Genomic DNA, 22,594 nt, shown 5'->3' with positions numbered 1-22,594 from the left:
GTAGTTTTGAGTAGACGAGCATGGTGCATGCCACTTCTACCAAAGTACGATTCCTCCTCTCTACCATTCCATTTTGCTGTGGAGTTAGGGGTACTGACAAGGTATGAGAAATCCCAACAGACTCTAGATAGTTGTCCAATGTACTGTTTTTGAATTCTAAACTGTTGTCAGTTTAGATCGATTGCACGCTCTACTGTAGGTTCACTTGTACACTTTTGATGAAAGAGACAATGAGCTCAGGGACTTTGTCCTTAGTTCTCAAGAACTTGACCCAAGTGTCTCATGAGTAGTCGTCCACCATCACCAACATGTATTTCTTCCCATTGATGTTTCGCGTCATCATAGGACCACACAGATCCATATGAATCAGCTGCAACGGTCTTGAATTTTTATGCTTTGCAATGGACTTGTGAGAAGCTCTTTCCATCTTCCCCATCTAGCAAGTAGCACACAAGTATTCTTTCTAAAATTTCAGCTCAGGTAAGCCCTTTACCAACCCTCCCGTCACCAATTTGTGGAGATTTGCAAATTTTAAATAGAAGAGTCGTTTGTGCCAAAAGAAGTATTATTGCTCAGAGGCTTTGGACAGAAGACAAACAACAGAGTTGACTTTGATGTTAGACAGATCTATCGTTTAAAGATTCGATCGTCTATTGCCAGCTAATAGTTCACCTCATTTTGTTGTTCGGACACTATAGTGATTGGCCTTAAAGTGAACCTCAAGGTTCTTCTCGCAGAATTAACCAATGCTGAAGAGGTTGTGTCCGAGACCTTCTACGTAAGACACCTTCTTGATAGTAAGATTTCCTTGCATGATGTATCCGTAACCTGATCAGTGAGAACTAATCATTTCCAAACTATACTGTCCCTCCATACTTCTCCACAAAATTTGATAGTATCTCTTTTCTTCCGATCATGTGCTTTGAACAACCTGAGTGGAGATACCACACATGACCATTCTGCAAAATAAATTAAGTGGATTTAGGTACCATTTAAAGATGGGTCATTTCTTGTTAGGCTTAGGGGTCAGGGTTTAGGTTTCCACACTTTTGGTTTAGGCTTTTTATAACTAGAAACATGATATGTGCCAAACCAATCACAATCATAATTAATGTCAATAGAATCATTCAATCCACATGTAGAACAACAAATCTTGTTACGAGACAAATTGATTAAATGCTTCACTGAATAAACTTTTTGTGGAAAATAAATGTTTTGATCAAAAGCATTACAATCGTCTACATAATTTAAATTGTTCTTTCTAGCAATGAAACAGAATTAAATGATTTTTCTCTCTCTTTTTCTTCCTGAGAATTCTTCACCCTCCATACTTGTTTCACAGATTTTCCATTATGCACAGAATCTGAGACATCAGAATAGCCAGAATCAGAAGATTTAAACTTAGAAGTATGTTTGGTAGGAGGTTTTCCAATTCTTCTCTGCTTCTGAGAATTCTTTCTAGATTTTCCTTTAGAATAGTAGGTGTTCTCAAGAATAGATTTAGGTCTTTTTCTTTTATAAAGTGGAACTGGAACTTCCTTTTCTTTTCCTTTTAACTTCTTTATGTCAACATAAATCTTTTCTTTAGCAGTGAAGTCAAACTTGTCAATCTCTTCGTTTGAACACTCATCGGAATTCATATAGGCAGAGAAATCCATTTCATCAAATGTTTTCACTCTATCATCAAAAAAAGGTTGAGCTAGAAGTAGATGGTATATCAGGATTAGACTGTTGAAATGTATGTCCAACAAAAGCTTTGTAAGATTTATTTGAATCAGAAGAAGAAAAAACATTTTGAGAGTCTTGAACATGTTTTCCTTTAGAAGCCTTTGAAACAGACAGTTCAAGATCTTTAATCTATAAAAGAATTTTGATCATGTTCTTCTTCAAATACTTTTGTTATTTCGGATTTCTTCAAGAAAAGGTGGAACATACACTTTTGGTTCAAAATCATTGTCTGTATGTTTCGGTTCACTTTGGAAAAGTTCTTCCTTAGTGTAGCTTCTAAAGTATCATCTGACAGAGGTGGTCTGACATATGGATATGACTCATTTAGTCTAGCATACACGAAGGGAAGTTGCATTTTGTCAAGTCTTTTCCTGTTGGCATCTTCTTTTGCCTCAACTTCAGAAGATGATGGAGTGAAATTCATTCGATATTTAGGATCCAGTTTCATGTAAAGATAACTATACAATGTAGGAACTTATGAAATTGCCTTTTCCAAGTAGCTCGACTTTTCAAACCCTAAACCATCTTTGGGTTGATAAAATAAGAATTCATTTGGTTTGTTCATTAAAAATGTTTGATCTATTTGACCTCTTTTCGCAAATCTTTCTTCAAGATTCTAAATTTTAGAAATCAAATTAGAATTTTCAGAACATACCTTTTCGTACATTAAAGCATACCCATTCGTCTCTCTCTTCGAGAGAATCAACTTATATGATAACTTAGATATCTGTTCAGACAGGGTCTTAGAAACATTGTCTTTATTGTTGAGAAATCTCTCATTTTCTTCTTTTAAAGATTTAATTAATTGAAGATTTTCAGCCTTTTCACATGAGAGAGTGATTATTAGCTCATGATTTTGTTTGCAATTGGTTTCCGAAGAGGCACTCTGTTTCTTTTCTTTTTGGAGCTTGCCTTCAAAAACAGTTATTTTGTTCATTAAGTTCATAAGCTTTTCATCAAATAGAGACATAGAATGTACCTCAGAAGAATCGGAGTTACAAGATCCAACGCCATCATCATCGAAACTCTAAGCGTTAGAGTCATTGGCCATGAAGCAGATATGCGCGTCTGCTTCATCATCATCATCGCTCTTTGAAATTTACAGCCAATGATATCTTCATCCATTAGAGATTTCCTCGATTTTTTTTTTATTGGCCAGGAGCATCTTGTTCTTGCAGTAGTTGGATTCTTTGATGACCGGCTTCCTACACGCTTTAGCATAATGTCCGGTCCTTCCACAGTTATAACACTTCTGAGATTACTCCGTCTTCAATTCAATCATCCTCTTCTTGTACTCAGGTTTCCTTGAGCTTGAATTAGGTCTCCTTGAACTTGACAAAGTCCTTAGATTGTTAGACGAAGGCTTCTTGTAGAATTTCTTCTCGAAAGTCTTTGTCAGAAGAAGCATAGCTTGTTTGATGTCGTTCAAGTCGGAGTCAGAACCACTATCCTCTTTGTCAGTGTTGGACTCTTCACTATCTTCTTTCAAACTTCTACAAGCATACCTCTTGCCCTTTTCAGCAGCAACAAGAGCTAGGGATCCACCGATCACTTCTCGCTCTTCCTCTTGCCTTCCATTTTCCCCAAAACATGTTCCTCATTCTGCAACAATGTCTCGTAAACAACATGAATGTTCATTCTGATAGAGACTTGCTCTGGCTAATCTAAGAAGCAAATCTCTTCTATTCAGGTTGAAGATTGCTCAGAAACTTGATGTTGTTCTCTATCAGAGTCTTCTCTATCCCGTTCTTTCTAAGCTCATTCAATAGATTGCAAAACCTCTCGTAGACAGAGTCAAGCATCTCACATTCTCTTTGCCTGAAGTTTTAGAAGCTCTTGAGACAGTTAGTAACTTTGATTTGAGCATCGATACCGCTCCCCATCATCTATTTCTCGATCTGGTCCCAAATGGTCTTCCCACTTTGTTTATGATTATCTATACTGGTATAGATATCGTTTGGTAGACCTTGCAGAATGTAGGACCTTATCATCCTATCAGCATCAACTCGCGCCATTTCCATCTCTGTCATGGAAGCATACACTCTGGGCACTTGTTGTTGAACAAGAAAGGCGGATTGGCATTTGAAGTAGCCAGTATGATATCCATGAAGATGGCTGGTCCATCTCTCAAGGATTCTCTCATCATAGGACTAAGTCTTTGTTTGTCAATAAAGTCAAAGAATATGTCCTTCCATTAAGGATAATCTCCTCTGAATAGGACAGGAGGTTTGTGTCCGAACCGATAGTCATTGCCTCTCGAGATGACATTGTTCTTAAAAATCAATTGATCATAGATAAAATGGTTGAAATACTCAGAAAAATAACTTACAAACCATAAACTGATAATTTTTGTCGCCCCTAACTGTTTGTCGCACCCCACTTGTGGAACTTGTCGCACCCCAAAACTTGTCGCACCCTTCTCCTCTCGCACCTTAAACTTGTCACACCCACCTTGTCGCACACAACTTTGTCGGGTCAAACTTGTCGGATCCAAACTTGTCACATAGAACATGGTGTGAACAGTAACTTATCGCATATAAACAATACGATAACGATAGTTTGTCGGGTCAAATTGATGCGATGAAAGGATTTTGTCGGGTCTAACTAGTGTGATAAGATAATGTTGTCGGGTCAAACTAATGCAATAACAGGAAGTTGTCGCATTAAAGTGATGTGATAAAACTTAGTTATCGCACACAACTATGCAATCACAAAGAATGATAAGGATGCGATAACTTGGCAGTTCTTAAGGTGTTTGGCAGCTTTCAAAATTTTACAGAAATACAGTCCAGAACCTTTCAGTTAAGGATATATAGGCTCGAAAATCAAATCCTTACAACTTTACTCTCGAGATACAAACCAGGACTGAATAAAAACCAATAAAACAGTGAATTGAAACTCATAGACGTGGTTTTCCAAGAAATGAGATTGAGTCTTCTTCCAATGTTGATCTTCTACTCTGATACTAATTGTTGTTTTCCCAGATAATTAGAAGAAACAATGAAATAAGATTAACACAATGGAAATAGCAAATCAGTCGATTTATCTATTGATTCAAACGTGGAATACAAAATATAATGTTTTTTATTTGACGGCTGCTTCTCTAAAGCTGATATTACAAAATAATGAGTTAGCCTACTCTAGAGCTAGGAAGCTATATATATATATATATATATATATATATATTGGTTTTACATAAAAAGTCCCTCTACTTTATTACAAACAAAAATATAAACCTAACACCAAACATTCTAGATTTTTTACACATGAAAACTTTAAGATTGTGCTACATCTTAAAAAAAATTCCAATGTCGAAACACACAATTTCAATGTTGAAGTATTTGAAATATCATAATTCACTCAAACAACATAGATTGAAATATTTTGGAATCTACATTTATCAAATAATAAGAGGGAACAAGTATACGGAAAAGGGAACCATCCTAAACACAAGAATCTAGGTTTAAAAGTCAATTTCATATCAGTCACCAACAACACAGCTTACAAAATTACAACACTGGCAATAAGAAACCCAGACACAAATTTCCAATTTAACCTTCTGAAACATGATTTGAAAAGGAACCATGTGAATCAAAATTTTATGAAATGTAATTGTGGCATACTCATACATATATACAACTTTATTTGCAATCTGATGCCCCAACTTTACAAGAATTTAAACCAGAAACATGCCTAATGCAGAGGAATTGTAGGGTGTGAAGCGATGGGAGGTGGTAACCATAAGGGAAAAGGCGACACTTGACGTTCATAGATCGGGGATTGGAATTTTTGGGAATTAAAAGTTTTAAAAGACAAATATTTATTTTCCATCTCTTTTAATATCTCTATCTTCCATATCATTCTTTATTTTCATGTCATGTTGGTTAACTAGTTATTTGATGAATCGGTAATTTGGGTACCTAAACATTTGAAACATTACATTTTAGTTATCAAAATAAAGATTTTAAAAGTACAATACTTAAAATAGGGATTAAACAAAAGTTAGTTACATTTTCTTGCAATTTGCTTTAGTTAACTTTTATAAATAACAAGTAATAATAATTAATTTTTATAACTAATAAGTAATAATAACTATTGTGTCCTAAATGAAAGCAAACAAAGGTTGAAGTTTCGAACATAACATAAGAATCAAAAGTGTAATTTCACTCTTTGTTATTTATATAAATATTTCATATTCTTATATATCGTACGTTATTTTGATATTTTACTAATAATAAATATAAGAGTAAATTGCAATTTTGGTTCATGTGTTTTGTTATAAGAATTAATTGATTTATAAATCACTAATCTATTGAAAAGTAATTAATAATTAATATTATTTAAGAAATAAGAATTAATATTAATTAATAGTTTATAGTTAATAAGTAACAATTTAATTATAATTTATAATTAATTAATGTTTAATAATAATTAATAATTTAACTGTTGATTAATTCATAATTAAAAAAGCAATACTAAAGAAGAAAATGATAGAAAATTCTCGTACTGTATTGAAACACTACTCCAAGAAACATTTCAATAAACTAGCTTATGACTAACTAATCGGAACTTTTCCAGAAAAGCTAAAGACTGCCTTAGTAAACAATATTGATTAACTTTAAAGATGTTCAAAATGTTACGAGAAAAAAAATCTATATTTGATACCAACTTAGGTGAATTAAATACCTATATGCATACTAATTTATTGTCTTTCCAATTGTTCAAGATTTCGAAAGTATATTCATCGTCGTGTTGGCAACAAAAAAGAACCACAATTTCTGGTTTTGTCACCAGTAATATACTAACGATCCAAGCTAGTATCATAACTAGGGTGCTCAAAAACCCGTCTAACCCAACTAATTCAGCCAACCAAAAAACCCAAAGCTAAATAACTTAACCCAAAATAATCTGATGTCTAATTGAGTTGTAAAATTTTAAAATCCAACCTGATGAACTCGATATCCTTTTATTTTTTGAATTTAGTATATTTGTAATGTCCATATTAATAATATGTACATTAGACAATTACACCATCACGTACTCTCTTCACATACAAATATTTTCAATATCCTCTCCATTTTTATATAACTCCTTCATACATATGTTCAGTAAATGTGAGCAGGCTCTTAGCTGCTCGTTGGTAGAAAACAACCCATATGATATTGAGCTTGAACATTCGAAGAATGAGCCGGAGATTCTCTTATGTGATAGCACCTGCTTGAGTAAGAGGGTTTTCATGCATATATATGCAAATTGAGAAAAGTGGTCGAATGTGATATGCTTAAGATTTAAGGAATATGGATAAGCTATATGAAATGATTCATGATGAAAAAGGAATTTTAAGTAGAGAAAACAACATATTCAAGGTTAGAAGAATATTTTGATATACCAAAGTATCAACTCGACCACCCCGTACGGTTTGGGTTGGGTTCGTTGCACTTTTGTTTGGGTCGAAAATTTTCAAACTGCAAATATTGGGCTAAGCTGTTTAAATATTTCAAGTCCGATCAACTCAACTGATAAGCACCTCTAATCATAACTTGGGAATCCATTTTTTTCTTTTAGTGGCAAAGAAGAACGAAAAGAAGTGAGAGGCCGGGGGCAGGGAAAAGAGTCGAGTCGATCACTTATTGAAAAGTCAAGGATATCAAATGATCATGCTAATAACTCGCTATAAGGGGTAGAAAGCCTGTTCTTTTGGTATGGCTTTGGGATCGACCCCGATAACAAAAAAGGAATCCAATTATTCACTACTTGTACAAGAAGGAGTCTCTTTCGGTTTGAGGGGGAATCAATTTCATTTTCCGAAGCCCGTCCATTCCTTTCAAGCGCCCTTAGACTCGTTACGTTGTTCCACTGACCGGTTGATGGAAATGGACTGACTACCGRGGATATTCGTGTTACTTCGTCTGCACTGGTTTGTACACGAATGCGCGAGTTATACCGAGTACTCAGTAAATTGTAGACCACTTCAAATCTTAGTTTTGAAAAAAGGCTTTCTTTTAGGCGCTTCCTCTCCTTTCAATCGAGCTAGGCTGGGGGAGGATGAGATATTTTGGCGGGTTAGTGGGGGTCCTTGGCTAAGATGGAGCTACAGTTTAGATTATCGTAGAAAGAATAATTATTTGACGAAGAGTGTAATAAACAAACAAAAAAGAAAATAAACAATGGTTGGTAACTGTAAGGGTTAAAACATAGGTTAAAGGGTGTCCTATGAAAGTCAAGCAACCAAAGTAACCATCGGCCATTTATGTTGGGATGATTCAAATGCTTTGAAACCATCGATCGAAGAGTATAAAAGTGATGGTGCATGGTAACCTTGCGAAAAAAAATCAATCAACAAGGGGAACTAGTGGACGCTAGAGAGGAAGACGAATGTTCGCTACAATTCGTCTAATTTGACACTAATCAGTAAGACACTCATATCTCTTGTCTCCCTGTTGTTCGATCATCCGAGTTGTTTTCTGTAGGGCTACGGTGGCAAATGGTCATCGCTCACCTCTAACGTTCGTCAAAACGGTAATTCCCGTCACATCGGATTGTCTAACCATGACCCTCATTACGGTTCTGAAAGGTAGAACATATGGTTCTTGTAGGTGTCGATCACAATAAATGGCTCAAGGTTTTGCTGTTATGGTGGATCAAAGGGTTCATAACTCTTTGTGATTTGAGTTGTTTTTAGGCAAAATATTCCTCCTTCTTAAGCTTTATTGTTGATCAATGGTATTTGAGAGAAAGGATAGAAAAAAAAAAAAGATAAAGTGAGGAAACAGTAGGTATATGTATGTATGAAATCGAAGTAGAAAATGAAGTTTACATGGTATGTAAGTTGCACAAGTATGGTACATATATATATATATATATAGAGACTTGAAATAATGTGAGACCAGCCTGTTTTCGTGAGACCCGTGAGACCAGCATTTTACACTTGAAACTTCAGAGCAAAATGCTGTGAAGGTGACTTTTTAAAACCTTCACAGTGTTTTTGCTGTGAAGGTTCGACTTTTTTTAAACCTTCACAGTGTTTTTGCTGTGAAGTTTACGTGTAAAAATGTGGTCTCACGGGTCTCACGAAAACAGGCTGGTCTCACGTGAACCCAACCCTATATATATATATATATATATATATATATATATATATATATATATACATGCACAACATAATGCATCTAAGTGAGCTTTTGTTTTGTATAGTCATAGTTGGTGCATATATATATGTATAAATATGTATCCATGTATATATATATGTGTGTGTACGTATATGTATATGTATATATGAATGTATAAGTTGAAATAACGACGTAAGCAACGTTGTCGGCTTATGAACCGTTAAAATAAATGGTGTCAAGGAGACCACTCGATCATCTCTGATTATTGTAGGAGGAGGCATCGTATTTTACCTAGATATAAGTGCGGTCTTGGATTTGTAGGGGAGGTGCTAGCCAATTCTAATATCGGTTAAGGCAACGACTTGTATGGTGAGTTATACGTGACTTTTCCTATAAATGGTTGCACATTTTATTTATAATTATAACCAAGCTTACTTGGAATTTTCTTGACATTTTTAATATATCATGTATGCATAATACGTTTAATACTTTTTTTATAATATGTGTTGTGAGTATTAATGTGTTAATGGGGATGTATTATGGTATGATTCTATAAAGACGAGCATGCTTTGTGAGCTTGTTTAAGCCGTAAGTGCGGACATGCTGTGTGAGTTCGCCAAATAATGTTGTGTGGTAGACATCTCCCATAACATCGTTGGCTTTGTGAATTATGTTGTTAAACCATATTGCATGATAAATTATGATGTACATTTAGATCGATTTAATAACATTGTGTATGCATTAAAACCGTGAATTCACTGAACCCTAGGTTCACCCATCTTGTTTCAAAATAATTTTGAAACCAGGTCATCACTTGCTCGGGAGTAGTAACAAGAGGAAAGAGAAAGCTTAGAACCTCGTCATCATGGAATAAAAAGGCATGTCGAGGAGCGATATTCGAGTTTTTTTAGCGATCAACTTTTAGAAAAAATTTAATTAAGTTTTATTATCTTGAAAACTTCCGTCGCGTTGAAGTCTTTAGAATATGGGACAATATACTTTTGGATGCTTATTTATATATAAAAAAATATGGGTCGTTATAAGTAGTGTCAGAGCCTTAGTTTAAAAGAAATAGATTATTAATTTTAGCCTAAGCTTAAACTGAGTTGGGGTATAAAAGCTAGAAATAGAGAAAAGGTTATATGATTTAATGCTATTATAATTGGTTTAATTTGCTTTAAGTTTTGAAAGTTTGCTGAAAGGTGGTAGATTCATCATTGTGGTTTTGTAGGAACATGGTTTACACCAAGCAAACTAGGAGCATTGGTCGTCGAGGAGGTAGGACCGGAAGTCTTGCGGTAGCTGTTGGACTAGGACCAAGGGGTGGAATCGAGGAACGCGACCTTATGAGCTTTCATCACAGTAGCGGATGCTCAAGGAGGTTAAGGATCAGTTCTAGGAGGATCGCTGCCAGGTCTTGGAGGGTGCGAGTGGAAGACCGAAGCTTGGGATTTGTCTGGAAGTACCGTCTAGATAATACTTATGAATAGTTTGTGCAGATTACTCACTACCCGATGGACATGCCTTGAGTGAAAGGTTGAGGAAGAAAGATAGTCTTGCTTTAAGTACTTTTTTAGGGTGTTTTGAATATAAACCGGTCTTGAGCTTGGTTTATTTTGATTTTATTTTGGTTTACGTTTGAGTTGGTTTGGCGTAATCATCAAGACTTTGTATTGACTCATGTTTTGAAGGATTATATTATTTTGGTGTATAATCTTATTGTGTAAATGTTGAACTTGTTAATTAATTAGGTTAATAATGGATATAATTATGCTTATAAGTGTAAATTTTATCGCACACAACAATTATGTCGCGTCGGTCAGGAAGGACAACAACGGTTACACCCGATGAGGTAGACCCACCACCAATAGGGATCCCCCTAAATGTACAAGAAACCTGGCCAACATCTGTTGCGGCTGCAAGGATCGTTAGCACCCCAGAACGAGGTCGGGGAAGAGGAAGGGGACGAGGTAGAAATCAAGCAGCGCCCAATAAACCTAAGCCTTCTGTGCAAGCAAGCTCTGCATCTGGAAGAGGTCGAGGTAGGGGGCGAGGACATACCCGAGCAACCGCGGAAACCCATGGGGACATCATTGCCCAGGAGGTGACATAAGCTTTGCAAGCTGCCTTGCCTATGGTACTAGCTCAGGTGCGAGAGGCAGAGTTAAAGAATCAAGAAGATGGGGAGATAAGCAACAAAGGGGAGTAAATTAATGATTCAAACAATAGGGAAGACCTACAGGTGAGGTCAAGAACAGCGAGCCCTATCAGCATAGGTTCGGGATAAAAAGGTTGTACTTATAAGACCTTTTTGGCTTGTACGCCCCAAACCTTTCAAGGCGACTGTGACCCAGTGGTAGCTATGAGGTGGATAAGATAGACATAAGTAATATTCAAAATCAGTAAATACACAGACATATGCATCATCCATGCTCAAATCAGAAGCCCTTTTCTGGTGGGAATTAGTTACTAACTTAAAGGGCGACGAAGTTGTGGCAAGAATGAGATGGGAAGAGTTTAAGGTACTATTTAATGATAAATTTTGTCCGTACACTGCAATAACGAAATTGGATGAGGAATTTTTGAGGTTGGAGCCAGGATCAATGACAGTCAGGGAATATACAACAAGTTTTACAGAGAACGCGAGATTCGCAGAGCACTATGTTTCAATAGGAGAGGCAGGCAGAGTGTTACATCTATGGACTAAAGGCATCCATTCAATAATTTTTTTCTCACTATGAACCCAAACACATTCTAGGCTACAGTAAACACAACAAAGATTACAGAAAAAGAGAGAAATCGTCAAGAGGTTGAACGAGGTCACATGAAAAGAAAATGGGTATGTCCGAGAAAGAAAACCAAAAGGGCAAAGTTTTTGGGTTCAGAATGGAAGACATGGAAAGGACAAGATACCAAAACATGTCCTAAATGCAACTGCCTGCACAAAGGAGAATGCATGATTAAGCAAAGGGTGTGTTACCGATGTGGGAAACCAGGACACCTTTCTCAGGATTGGGAAGTTGAGAGGAAGGAGCGACTATGTTTTACCTGTAAGTCACCCAACCATATCCAAGAAAATTGCCCTCAACAGAAAAATGAGTATGCCACTGATCAAGGTGGAAGTCGAAATAATAAATAGGAGGAAAAGCGGTTGGATGCATAGAAGTCAAAGGGAAGAGTTTTCCATATGACAGCAACAAAGGCCGAGGAGACACTAGACGTGGTGACAGGTACCTTTCTGGTTAACTCTGTGCATGCTAGAGTACTATTTGATTCTGGTGCAAACCGCTCTTTTATATATACTACATTCTGTGATTACTTGCATAGAGTGCCGAAGCCTTTAAGCTCGGTCATAGAAGTAGAGACTGTCAATGATAATTGAGTGACGATTAGAGAGGAATATGATGACTGCAATATTCAAATAGACGGTCATTCGATTCCATTAAAACTACTTCCTATGACCCTTGGGGAATTTTATATAATAATTGGAATAGGTTGGTTGGCCAAAACCAAGCAAGAATAATGTGTAACAAAAAGATAATTCAGATTGAATGAACCATTGTTATATATGGAGATAGAAGAAATAAAAAATCTAGCATGATCTCTTTGGCAAAAGCAAGACGATGTGTAAGAAAGGGGTATTAGAGTTATTTGGCATATGTGTAGATTCTAAGAAAAAAAAAGTATGGAAGACATTCCCGTTGTTTGAGGGTATCCTGAAGTCTTTCTGGATGATATGACAAGTCTAACACCAGAGAGACAAGTATAATTTCAGATTGATTTAGTACCTAGAGCAGCACCTATTGCTCGGACACCCTATCATTTAGCATCATCAGAAATGAAGGAGTTGATGTCTTAGTTGCAAAAGTTTTTGTACAAGGGTTTTATATGCCCTAGTACCTCACCCTGGAGAGCACCATTGTTATTCGTTAAGAAAAAGGATGGTACAATTCGAATGTGCATCGACTACTGCGAGCTTAACAAAGTAACTATAAAGAACAGGTACTCTCTTCCAAGGATTGGTGATCCTTTTGATCAACTTCAAGGTACCAGTTATTTCTCAAAGATTGATCGGCGATCGGGTTACCATCAACTAAAGGTTCGAGAGGAGGACATGCTTAAGACAGCTTTTAGAACTAGGTATGGGCATTATGAATTTCTTGTAATTCCCTTTGGGTTGACAAATGCACCCGCAGCCTTCATGGACCTGATGAATAGGGTATGCAAGCCCTACTTAGACAAGTTTGTCATTGTTTTCATTGACGATATTTTGATTTATTCACACACCGAGTATGAGCATGAGCAACATCTTCAGGAGGTTTTGAGTTTTCTAAAATAGGAAAAATTCTATGCAAATTTTTCTAAGTGTGAGTTCTAGCTTCGAGAAGTTCAATTTCTAGGACATGTCGTGACCCAAGAAGGACTAAAAGTAGATCTGACAAAGGTAGATGCTATAAAGAGGTGGAGCCACCAAAGACCCCATATGAGGTACAAAGTTTCTTGGGATTAGTTGGTTATTATCGAAGGTTCATTCATGACTTCTTATGGATAGCGACGCCATTGACATCGCTAACAAAGAAAGACGTGAAGTTTGAATGGAAACCAACAGAAGAAGAGGTATTTAGAATCTTGAAGGAAAAGCTTAACACTGCACTGATATTGACTTTACCAGAAGAAACCGAAGGGTTTGTAGTGTACTGTGATGCTTCCAAACTTTGGTTGTGTACTAATGCAACAAGGAAAAGTTATTGTGTATGTCTCTCCTCAATTGAAGGGACACGAGAAGGATATCCAACTCACGACTTGGAATTGGCAGTTGTGGTTTTTGTATTAAAAATCTAGAGGCACTACTTATATGGGGTGAAATGTCAAATTTATACTGATTTTAAGAGCCTAAAGTACTTGTTCGATCATAAATAACTAAATACGAGACAACAAAGGTGGATGGAGCTGTTGAAAGATTATGACTGTGAAATTTTGTATCATCCAGGAAAGTCGAATGTGTGGCCGATGCATTATTGCAAAGAGAGGAGAGATCAGGTGAGGATTAAGGTAGGGCGAATAAAGGTTACTCCTAGTTGGACTGATAAACTCAAGAAAATCCAAGAAGAAGCTTTAGTAGAAGGGGGAGAGAATGGTAGGTATTGTTCCATACCTTGAAGTTAACAATCAAGGGTTAAAGTGCTACAAGGGTAGAATATGGATTCCTCGCTTAGGGAACTTTAGTAACCAAGTGTTAGACAAAGCCCATAAATCTCGATATTCTATACACCCGAGTAACAATAAAATGTATTGAGATCTTCGTCAATCATACTGGTGGCCATGGATGAAGAAAGACATACCCCATTATATCAAAAGGTGTTTGACATGCTTGCAAGTAAAATCTGAACATCAATGACCGTATGGCCAACTACAACTTTTGGAAATCCCGATTTGGAAATGGGACCACATCACAATGGACTTTGTGATGAAGCTGCCAAGAACACCAAAGGGTTATGATGCAATACGGGTAATCGTTTATAGACTGTTGGTCCCAACCAGGTTTACAAGAGTTTAGAGGAACAATTTGTAGAAGAGGAGGGATGAATACAAACACATAAAACTTTCATAATTGAAAATATATATTGACATAGAAGGATCAATACATATTTTTACAGATTGTTTGCGGAAATAGAAAAGGTAAAGATAACCTATCTAAAACAATCTAAGATTACACACAAATGTACTTAGCAAATATAAGAAATTTTTCGAAAAGATAAAGACAGAAAGATGTTCTTCTTAGGTAAGAACTTTAGAATTTTTGAGAGAAATTCTAACTTGCTTGAAGATAAGTGTATGTATTCTTTTGTGTGTTGTAGAATGATATAGTGCATGAAGAGATCACTCACCTATTTATACCAATTGTATTCAATGCAAATCAGAAGGGTTAGAACACACGTCAAGCTTTAAGAAGAAAGCTTGTCCTTTGCAACAGTGAATAGTACTATTGTCTATTCATGAGCAGACATCCTTTCATGGAGTTGGTGGGCACTAGAGGGTATGGGTTGTTCTTTTTGTGTGGAAGGACAAGAAAAAAACAATCGTGCATGACAAGCTTCATTTTATCGCTGAATGTAGGAATAACGCTGGAGGTCTCTTCAGCATTCATTGAGGCTTGTGCAGTCTTCACACATATGTTGACCAGGTTGTAATCACTGAATACCGCTTCAGATCATGAACGCACCAGTTGCTAATCTTCAGTTTCAGTCTTCTACATTCACTGAAGGTTCTTGGGAGAGAGTTTTGTCTTCTTGAAGTATCGCTATCGTTGTAGGATTATAATGCTTGTTTCAACGATCACTGAACAGACTCAGTGATGATCGCTGGAGCTAAAAAGACAGAAACAATAATACTTCGAAAGGTAAAAAGGATTATCATCAAATCAATGAGAGAGAGGATCAACAATCACCTCCTATTTGATGATGACAAAGCAACATAAATAAAATTTCCTTAAGGTTTAACAGTTATGAAAAGTTACATATAAAGTACATGTCCCTTTTAACTATTTTGGGATCTTTTTCAGTGATGCAGTTTTTACTATATAAGTTTTCTTAAGTTACAAGTTAAGAAAAAGTACATGAGGGGAAACTGAAACTGAAAGCATGTTCACTGACTGAAGATTGTCAGTAACTGTAAGAGCATACTGGAACTCATAGACATGTGTCCATATTACTCTTTTTAGGGATATTTTTCAGTGATGCTGATGAAATCCTTATATTAATCAAAGGAGAATTACAAGTGTTTCAGTCAGTACATTCTAGACTTATTACATATAAGTTGTACATTGAAAGAAAAGACATAGAAAAATAAGACTTACAATGAAAGATAAAATTTACAAGACATAAATTTACAACTAATCTAAGTCGCTGAAGTCGATGTAACCAGGTACTTCTTCTCCAAGCATCTTTGACGTAGAAATTCTTTTCTGATCTTGCGGTCTATCATTTCACCGTAAAGATCATTGTCCAACCAATATCTTAGATAATCAAGATGTTCTATAGGACAAAGACCAAACTCATACACTTTCTGAAAGTTGTGTTCACCTTCATAGTCAAGAAATATAAATCTAAACTCAAGCTTTATATGCACAATGTTGGGTATGAAAGGATATTTCGCTGGCAAGGAGAGGTTCAGCATAAAGATGTCTGGCTTCTTTGAATCCTTCAGGACTTCCTCCAGGGAGAACTTTGTTTCATGTTCGTTCCTTAGAGTTGGTCCATCGTTAGGATCTGAAGGTTTTCTTCTTCCACCTTTCCTCAATGTCGGCTTATTAGGTACTACAACAAACTTAGACATCTTCTTGATCAGCTCGCTGAGGATGTCTTCAGTTATTGGCTTGTGCCTTGACTTTGAGCGTTGAATAGCTTGCCAGATTTCCATCCATTCACTGTAGCCGTATTGTCCAAGGTAGGAAGGATACTCTGTGACAGCTTCAAGGTTGTCTCTAGTGATGAGCATGGAGATGAGAAGTCCACCATCTTTCATTCGTCCGTTGATTATGATCTTTGAGATGCGTTGAGGACTTATTCTCTAATTAAGACAATCTTCATTCCATTTTCTATCTCGGTCGTTCAGCTTCATTGCCTTTTCATGTTCAGCTTCTACAACTGAAAGCAACTTAGCTTAGGCCTTGACAACGTTCACCATCTTTTTAGACGATTTCTTTGGAAGAACTTGAGCAGCAAGAGACTTGGCCAGCTTTAGGCTGTCCTCAGTCTGTTGTCATTGAAGATTGAGTTCTTCCTTATCCTTGAATGCTTCGAGTCTTTCAGTTGCAGTAAGGAAGTCAAACTCACCACAACTAGAGGTACAAATAGGAATTTTTACGCTAGTTTGGTCGAGTGACTCCTTAAGCTGAGTCATCTGTTGGTCGCTAGGAACACTGGAGGTTGGGTTTTCAGGTACCCATTCCTCTAGACGATCAAAGGTAGTAGAAGGGATAGAAGAAGAGAGTTGACAAAAGGAAGTGACTATTGCAAACCTGGAGGATTCAATATTTTGAGGTACGACAGGTTTGAAGAGAACTTTGAGATTTCCTTCTTCAGCAACACCTTTGTCTTTTGAGGCGGTGTTCTGGTTCTTTGTGGAAGTCTCCTTCTCTTTTTCTTTCTCTTTCTCCTCCTGGATGAAGAATCCCTGAGAGAGACTCCTTTTAGAGCGCTGGCAGGTTTGTGGTACTGAATCGTAAAGTCGTCATCATCGTCGTCTTCACCATTATCACCACCGAGATCCTTTCCAGCATCAGGAAGGGATGGAAAGTCATCTTCACCTTCATCTTCCTCATCACCATCATCAGCTGCAGGGGTGATAGGAAGGTCTTCATCATGAGCTTCAGCATCAGCTCTGACAGCATCATCAACAACCTCAACTTCAGCTTCATGGGTAGTGATGGCATCATCAACAACCTCTACTTCATTAGTTTCAGCTCTTTGAGCATCAGCTTCACCTTGTGTTGTAGGGACAACAGCAGCAGTAGTAAAGTCTTTCTCCCCATCTTTGTCATCAACATAACTAGAGAAGAGGTTATCAAGACTCAATTCTATTATGTCCATTCACTACTAAAGCATGTTCAGCAATTAAGCTTGAAGAAGACTGACTTCGAGAGTCTGATCCAGCGAGAGGCGATCCATTGTTGTGAAGGAGGGTGTAGAAACTGGTACTGGACGTTGAAGAAGTTCCAGTATTTGCTGCAACAACTCACCATGTTTGGCAACCTGAGCATTCGCTTCATCGGCTTTGTTATTGAGAGCAAATATAGCCTCAGCGTTGGTGCGTACAACGGCTTGCACCATAGAAGGTTGTTCCTTCACATGATTGACATCAGCTTTGACAGTTGAGAGGTCATAGGAAACATCATCCCTGAGAGCCATGCCTTTATGGACTTCAACAATTTCGATTAAGACAGTCTCTACGGCCGGGAGTAGCAGCTTCACGTCATCAGCCATGCTATTTTCTTCTTTCATGGCTGACGTTCCTACATTGCAAGGACTTGAAAAAGAAGATGGTTAAGCATAAGATAGCTCGGGGATAGAATAAATTAAAGGGTAGGTTGGAAGATTACCTGAGGGTTCATCAGCACAATCTGAAGGATTGATGCTGGTTCTCTCCAGGTTTCCTTCGAGAGGATAAGCTTCCATTAACTGTGGTGTTTCGAGACGAGCAACCTCAGGTCCTGTGGTAGGTGCTTCATTATCAGCGAGGACAATCACTGGTGATTCATGAGCACGTGTCGAGACAAATGAGGAGAGGAGAAGATGACTGAGAATGGTGGAAGTGGGTGTTCAGTAGTGGCTATGCTGATATTCACACCTTCAGTGATTTGGGTCACTGAGGCGGTTGGGATAGGAGCCACATGTATGACAGTGACTGGAGAAATCAATGAAGATATTGGAAGAGATAAAGTTGAAGGTGCCCCGGTGTTAAGGCTAGTTTCAATAGCTGGAACCTTTTAAGAGGTAACAGCCAAAGATGTGGTTATCCCTTTTCGGCTTTCTTGGCCCTCAATGGAGAACTAAGAGTGGTTTGTGAGGATCTTTTGGAAGAGAGGGATGTGGTGGTTGGGATAGACGTTGGGGGGTTTTCTTTAGTTTTGACCACCTGAGCAAGGGAAGAAGGACATACCGGCACAATTGGAGAAGATGAAGAAGTATATGTAGGCACAATCACAAAGGAGGAGAGTGCAACGTCTTCAGCTTTCATCTTATGATCCAAGATACTGGATCCAAGCTCGTAGATGGGCAAGTTTTCTTCTGTGGAGTACTTGTTGCTAAATATTTTAGCAAACACCATGGAAAATAACCTGGTGTAAGGTACTACCTTCTCCCTCTAGCGCTTGTTCAGCTTCAGCACTAGGTCTTCAAAGATCACGCCAGCAAAGTTGATTGGCCTTTGGTGAAGGATAGAGACGCCAATGTTCAACGCAACTCTGGATGCTTGATTTTGTCCACCAGTTTTGCCTCCCATACATTGGATGAAATGGGAAAACAAAAACTGCCAATATTGCAGACATGCGGTTCTTCTCAATTTTTTAAAACGACTTGAGGGGATCGCTGGAATCCTTCTTTGTTGGCCAGGCATAGCCAATATCATCCAAGCAGGAGATGATATCTTCAGTTGAAGGTTCACTGGCATAGGGGCGGTCCTTAGTGTGGCAACGCCGAAACTGACATTCATCCTGTTAAAGGTGAAGGAGATTTTCTCCACCTGTTTAGCAGTCAGTATCATGAACTACTTCAGCAGTAAGCCAGAACTGCTGAAGAATTTCCTTCTCCATGATAGGTTTATGGGAGATAGCGAAGGAGATAGGAGAGTTCTTGAGGAATGTAGCAGCTTCCTCGTAGTAGGATTTGTTGGGCGAAATATCTAACAACGCCACATGATTATTGGGCTTGAAAGACACATCATCAATCGAGAAGTTCACGTTCTTGGCAGACATTTTTGTTATAAATAAGAAATAAGAAATAACAGATCTGTTAGAAATTCAAGATATAATTGTGAGTTATTAAGTTTCGAAACAATAAAACTTCTTTTGAAAAATCCACAAAGAAAATATTAGGGTTTTTCAATAAGAGTAAGTGTATAGAAACTTTAGAGTATAACCAAGTAAGAGAATGTGTTAATAATCTTTATGTTGGTCATTTAAGAGAACAAGATCTTAAGTAACCTAACATGAGTTTCTTAGAAGAAGAGCATATCAAACAGAAAGAACAGTTATCAACCTGTGAGTCTTAGAAGAAGAAGAAGGTTGAAGGGTTTAGGAGTTCTCTTTCTTGCCTGCAAATGATTTTGAGACAGAAGTTCGACAAAAGTATTTGAAAGTGTAAGGCAAAAATGAGAGGAGAAGTCTCATATTTATAGGCTGGAGGAGAGAGAAATTGAAATAGGAGAGAGGAAAATACGACTTAAAAGTTGTGCAATGATGAAGAAAGTACCATGTTCTCATCCACGATTGGATGAAATTTTGAGGGGTCACGTGTGTCTAAACGGTACGCGCGTCTCAAAAAAAATCATATCGTTTAAATAAAAATGATGTCATAAAACGTTTCATTTTCCATTTCCTTTTAAACAAAAAGTTTAAGATATTCAAAAACAACATACTTAAGAATATGAAAAGTTTTTGAAAAGGTTCAGTGATAAGAAAAATCACCGAAGAAAAGTAAATCTTTTAAAACGTTGATCACCGAAAGAGAAAAGCTTCAGTGATGATTTTGTTTTACAAAAAGAAAAATATATCTTAGAGAGAGATATTTCCATAAATGGCTTAGTGATGAAAGAAACATTGAAACAATCTTTTAAAACATTTGAATCACTGAATAAGGAAAGGTTCAGTGATCATTTTTGTTTTAAGATAAGATAAGTATATCGTAGAGAGATATACTTGCTTTAAAAAGTTCAGCGATAGAAGGAATCACTGAAACAATCTTTTAAAACATTTTGATCACTGAAGATGAAAAGATTGAGTGATAGTTTTAATGTTTTTAAGAGAGGGAGAGAATAAGTATACATACCTTAGAGAGAGAAGATATATTTACTCAAGAGTTTAGTGATAGAATAAGAACACTAAATCATTTCACTTACTGAGTAATGCTTATAGCTGAAGGAAACTAATCCTCAGCGTTTAGCATTCTAGGTTCGCTAATCAAGATGTTGAATCTTGTCTCATTGAGAGGCTTTGTAAAAAGGTCAGTGAGTTGGTAGTCAGTTCGAATAAAGTGAAGTTCAATATTACCATTCATAACATGATCTTTGATAAAATGATATCGGATCTCAATATGTTTGGACTTGAAGTGAATAACATGATTGTTTGCAATGGCAATAGCACTGTTGCTATCGCAATAGATAGGAACTTTGGAAAACTGAAGATCATAATCATTGAGCTGGTTTTCATCCAAAGGACTTGGGCACAACAGCTTCGAGCGGCAACATATTCAGCTTCAGTAGTTGATGTGGACACTGAATTTTGGTTTTTACTTTTCCAACTTACCAACTTTCCACCAAGAAGCTGACAACCTCTAGTGGTGTTTTTCCTATCAATTTTGCATCCTGCAAAATCACTATCCGAATAACCTATTAGGTCAAAACCTGAACTCTTAGAGTAATAGAGACCCAAGTTGGTAGTTCCTTTCATGTATCTGAATATGCATTTTACAGCAATCAGATGGGATTCCTTAGGTTCAGATGGATATCGTGCACAAAGACAAGTAGAATGCATGATATCTAGTCGACTTGCTATGAGATACAACAGAGAGACGATCATTCCTCTATAAACAATAACATTTACAGGCTTTCCATTTGGATCCCTGTTTAGAGAGAGGATGAGCCATTGGAGTTTTCATAGATGTGCTGTTGGATAGATCAAACCTTTTCAGCATTATCTCTAACATACTTACTTTGGTTGATAAAGAAACCTTTATCTGATTACTTGATCTGGAGACCTAGAAAATAGGTTAGTTCTCCTATCATACTCATCTGATATTCTTTCTTCATGCAATCAGCAAACCAAAAACACAAAGATGGATTAGTGGAACGAAATATAATATCGTCAACATAAATTTAGACTAGAATGATATTACCTTTAACTTTCCTAAGAAATAAGGTCTGGTCAAGCTTTCCACGGACAAATATCTCAGAGATGATAAATGAGGAGAGGGTATCATACCAGGCACGAGGGGCCTGTTTTAACCCGTAAAGAGCTTTATCCAATCGATAAACATGCTTTGGATACTTAGGGTCAAGAAACCCTATAGGTTGTTCAACATAAACTTCCACTTGGATTTTTCCATTAAGGAAAGCACTCTTTACATCCATTTAGTAGACTCTAAAATCTTTATGCATAGCAAAGGCTAGGAAGAGTCGAATATCTTCAAGTCTAGCCACTGGTGCGAAGGTTTCGTCATAATCGATTCCTTCTTCTTGTCTATAATCCTGAGCAACAAGACGAGCCTTGTTACGGGTTACCACACCTTGTTCATCTAACTTATTGCGATAAACTCATTTGGTGCCTATCACAGTTTTGTCAGGGGGACGTGATACAAGGTACCAGACTTTGTTTCTATCAAACTCAATGAGCTCCTATTGCATGGCAATGACCCAGCTAAGGTCTGAGATAGCATCATTGATTTTCTTGGGTTCAACTACAGAAAGGAAGTTGACAAAGAGACAAATATTACCTAGACCACGTCGTGTCTGAATACCTGCACTTGGATAACCAAGAATTTAATAAATTGGATGGTCTTTTGTCCATCGCTTAGCTGGTAGAGGATTGTCATCTGAGCAATGATGTTCAAGAACAGAAGATGAGGCTTCGGCTGTAGATTCTTCAGCAATGGGTAGAATTGCTAAAGGAGCCTCAGTGAGAGATTCAGTGACTGGTAGAGGTTCAGATGCTGAAGGCATTTCATTCACTAATTGATTATTGTTTGAAGTAGAGGGAGGAATGCAACTAATAGGCACTGCAACGATCTCTGAAGAAGATTTGCTTCAATTATTAGTTGCAACTAGAATGATAAATGGATCATCATCAGCTTCTAGATTATCAGCATTGGGTTGATTGCTGAAAGAAGCTTCAGGTTGTCCAACATGAGAGAACATGTAGTTTTCTAATTCTTCGTCATCATTAATGATGGGTTTAGAATTAGCTGATTGAGATTCATCAAAGGTGACATGAATAGTTTCTTCTATGGTCTGTCAACGTTTGTTGAATACTTTGAAGGCTCTGG

The 22,594-nt window shown here is 37.2% G+C and overlaps 1 protein-coding gene across 1 annotated transcript; it reads right to left on the bottom strand.

Annotated features, from left to right (window-relative positions):
* Positions 1-2,986: 2,986 nt before the first annotated feature.
* LOC112499974 (histone chaperone rtt106-like) lies at positions 2,987-17,428 on the bottom strand. Its single transcript, XM_025103235.1, has 2 exons — positions 17,055-17,428; positions 2,987-3,299 (listed from the first exon to the last, which is right to left on the bottom strand). The coding sequence occupies exons 1-2, from the start codon at positions 17,426-17,428 to the stop codon at positions 2,987-2,989; spliced, it is 687 nt and encodes a 228-aa protein (XP_024959003.1).
* Positions 17,429-22,594: the final 5,166 nt, after the last annotated feature.

Source organism: Cynara cardunculus (genome assembly GCF_001531365.2).
Source record: "Cynara cardunculus var. scolymus isolate 2C chromosome LG 17, CcrdV1, whole genome shotgun sequence".
NCBI classification, from domain to species: domain Eukaryota; kingdom Viridiplantae; phylum Streptophyta; class Magnoliopsida; order Asterales; family Asteraceae; genus Cynara; species Cynara cardunculus.
The sequence above is the reverse complement of the archived record's forward strand: the minus strand, read 5'-3'. Positions and strand labels throughout refer to the sequence as shown.

Excerpts from the sequence above, each read along its gene's own strand:
- LOC112499974 (XM_025103235.1), bottom strand. The coding sequence starts at position 17,428 with ATGGACATAATAGAATTGAGTCTTGATAACCTCTTCTCTAGTTATGTT. Across the intron at positions 3,300-17,054 it reads GATGACGACTTTACGATTCA|GCAAGAGGAAGAGCGAGAAG; the intron begins GTACCACAAACC and ends GGAAAATGGAAG.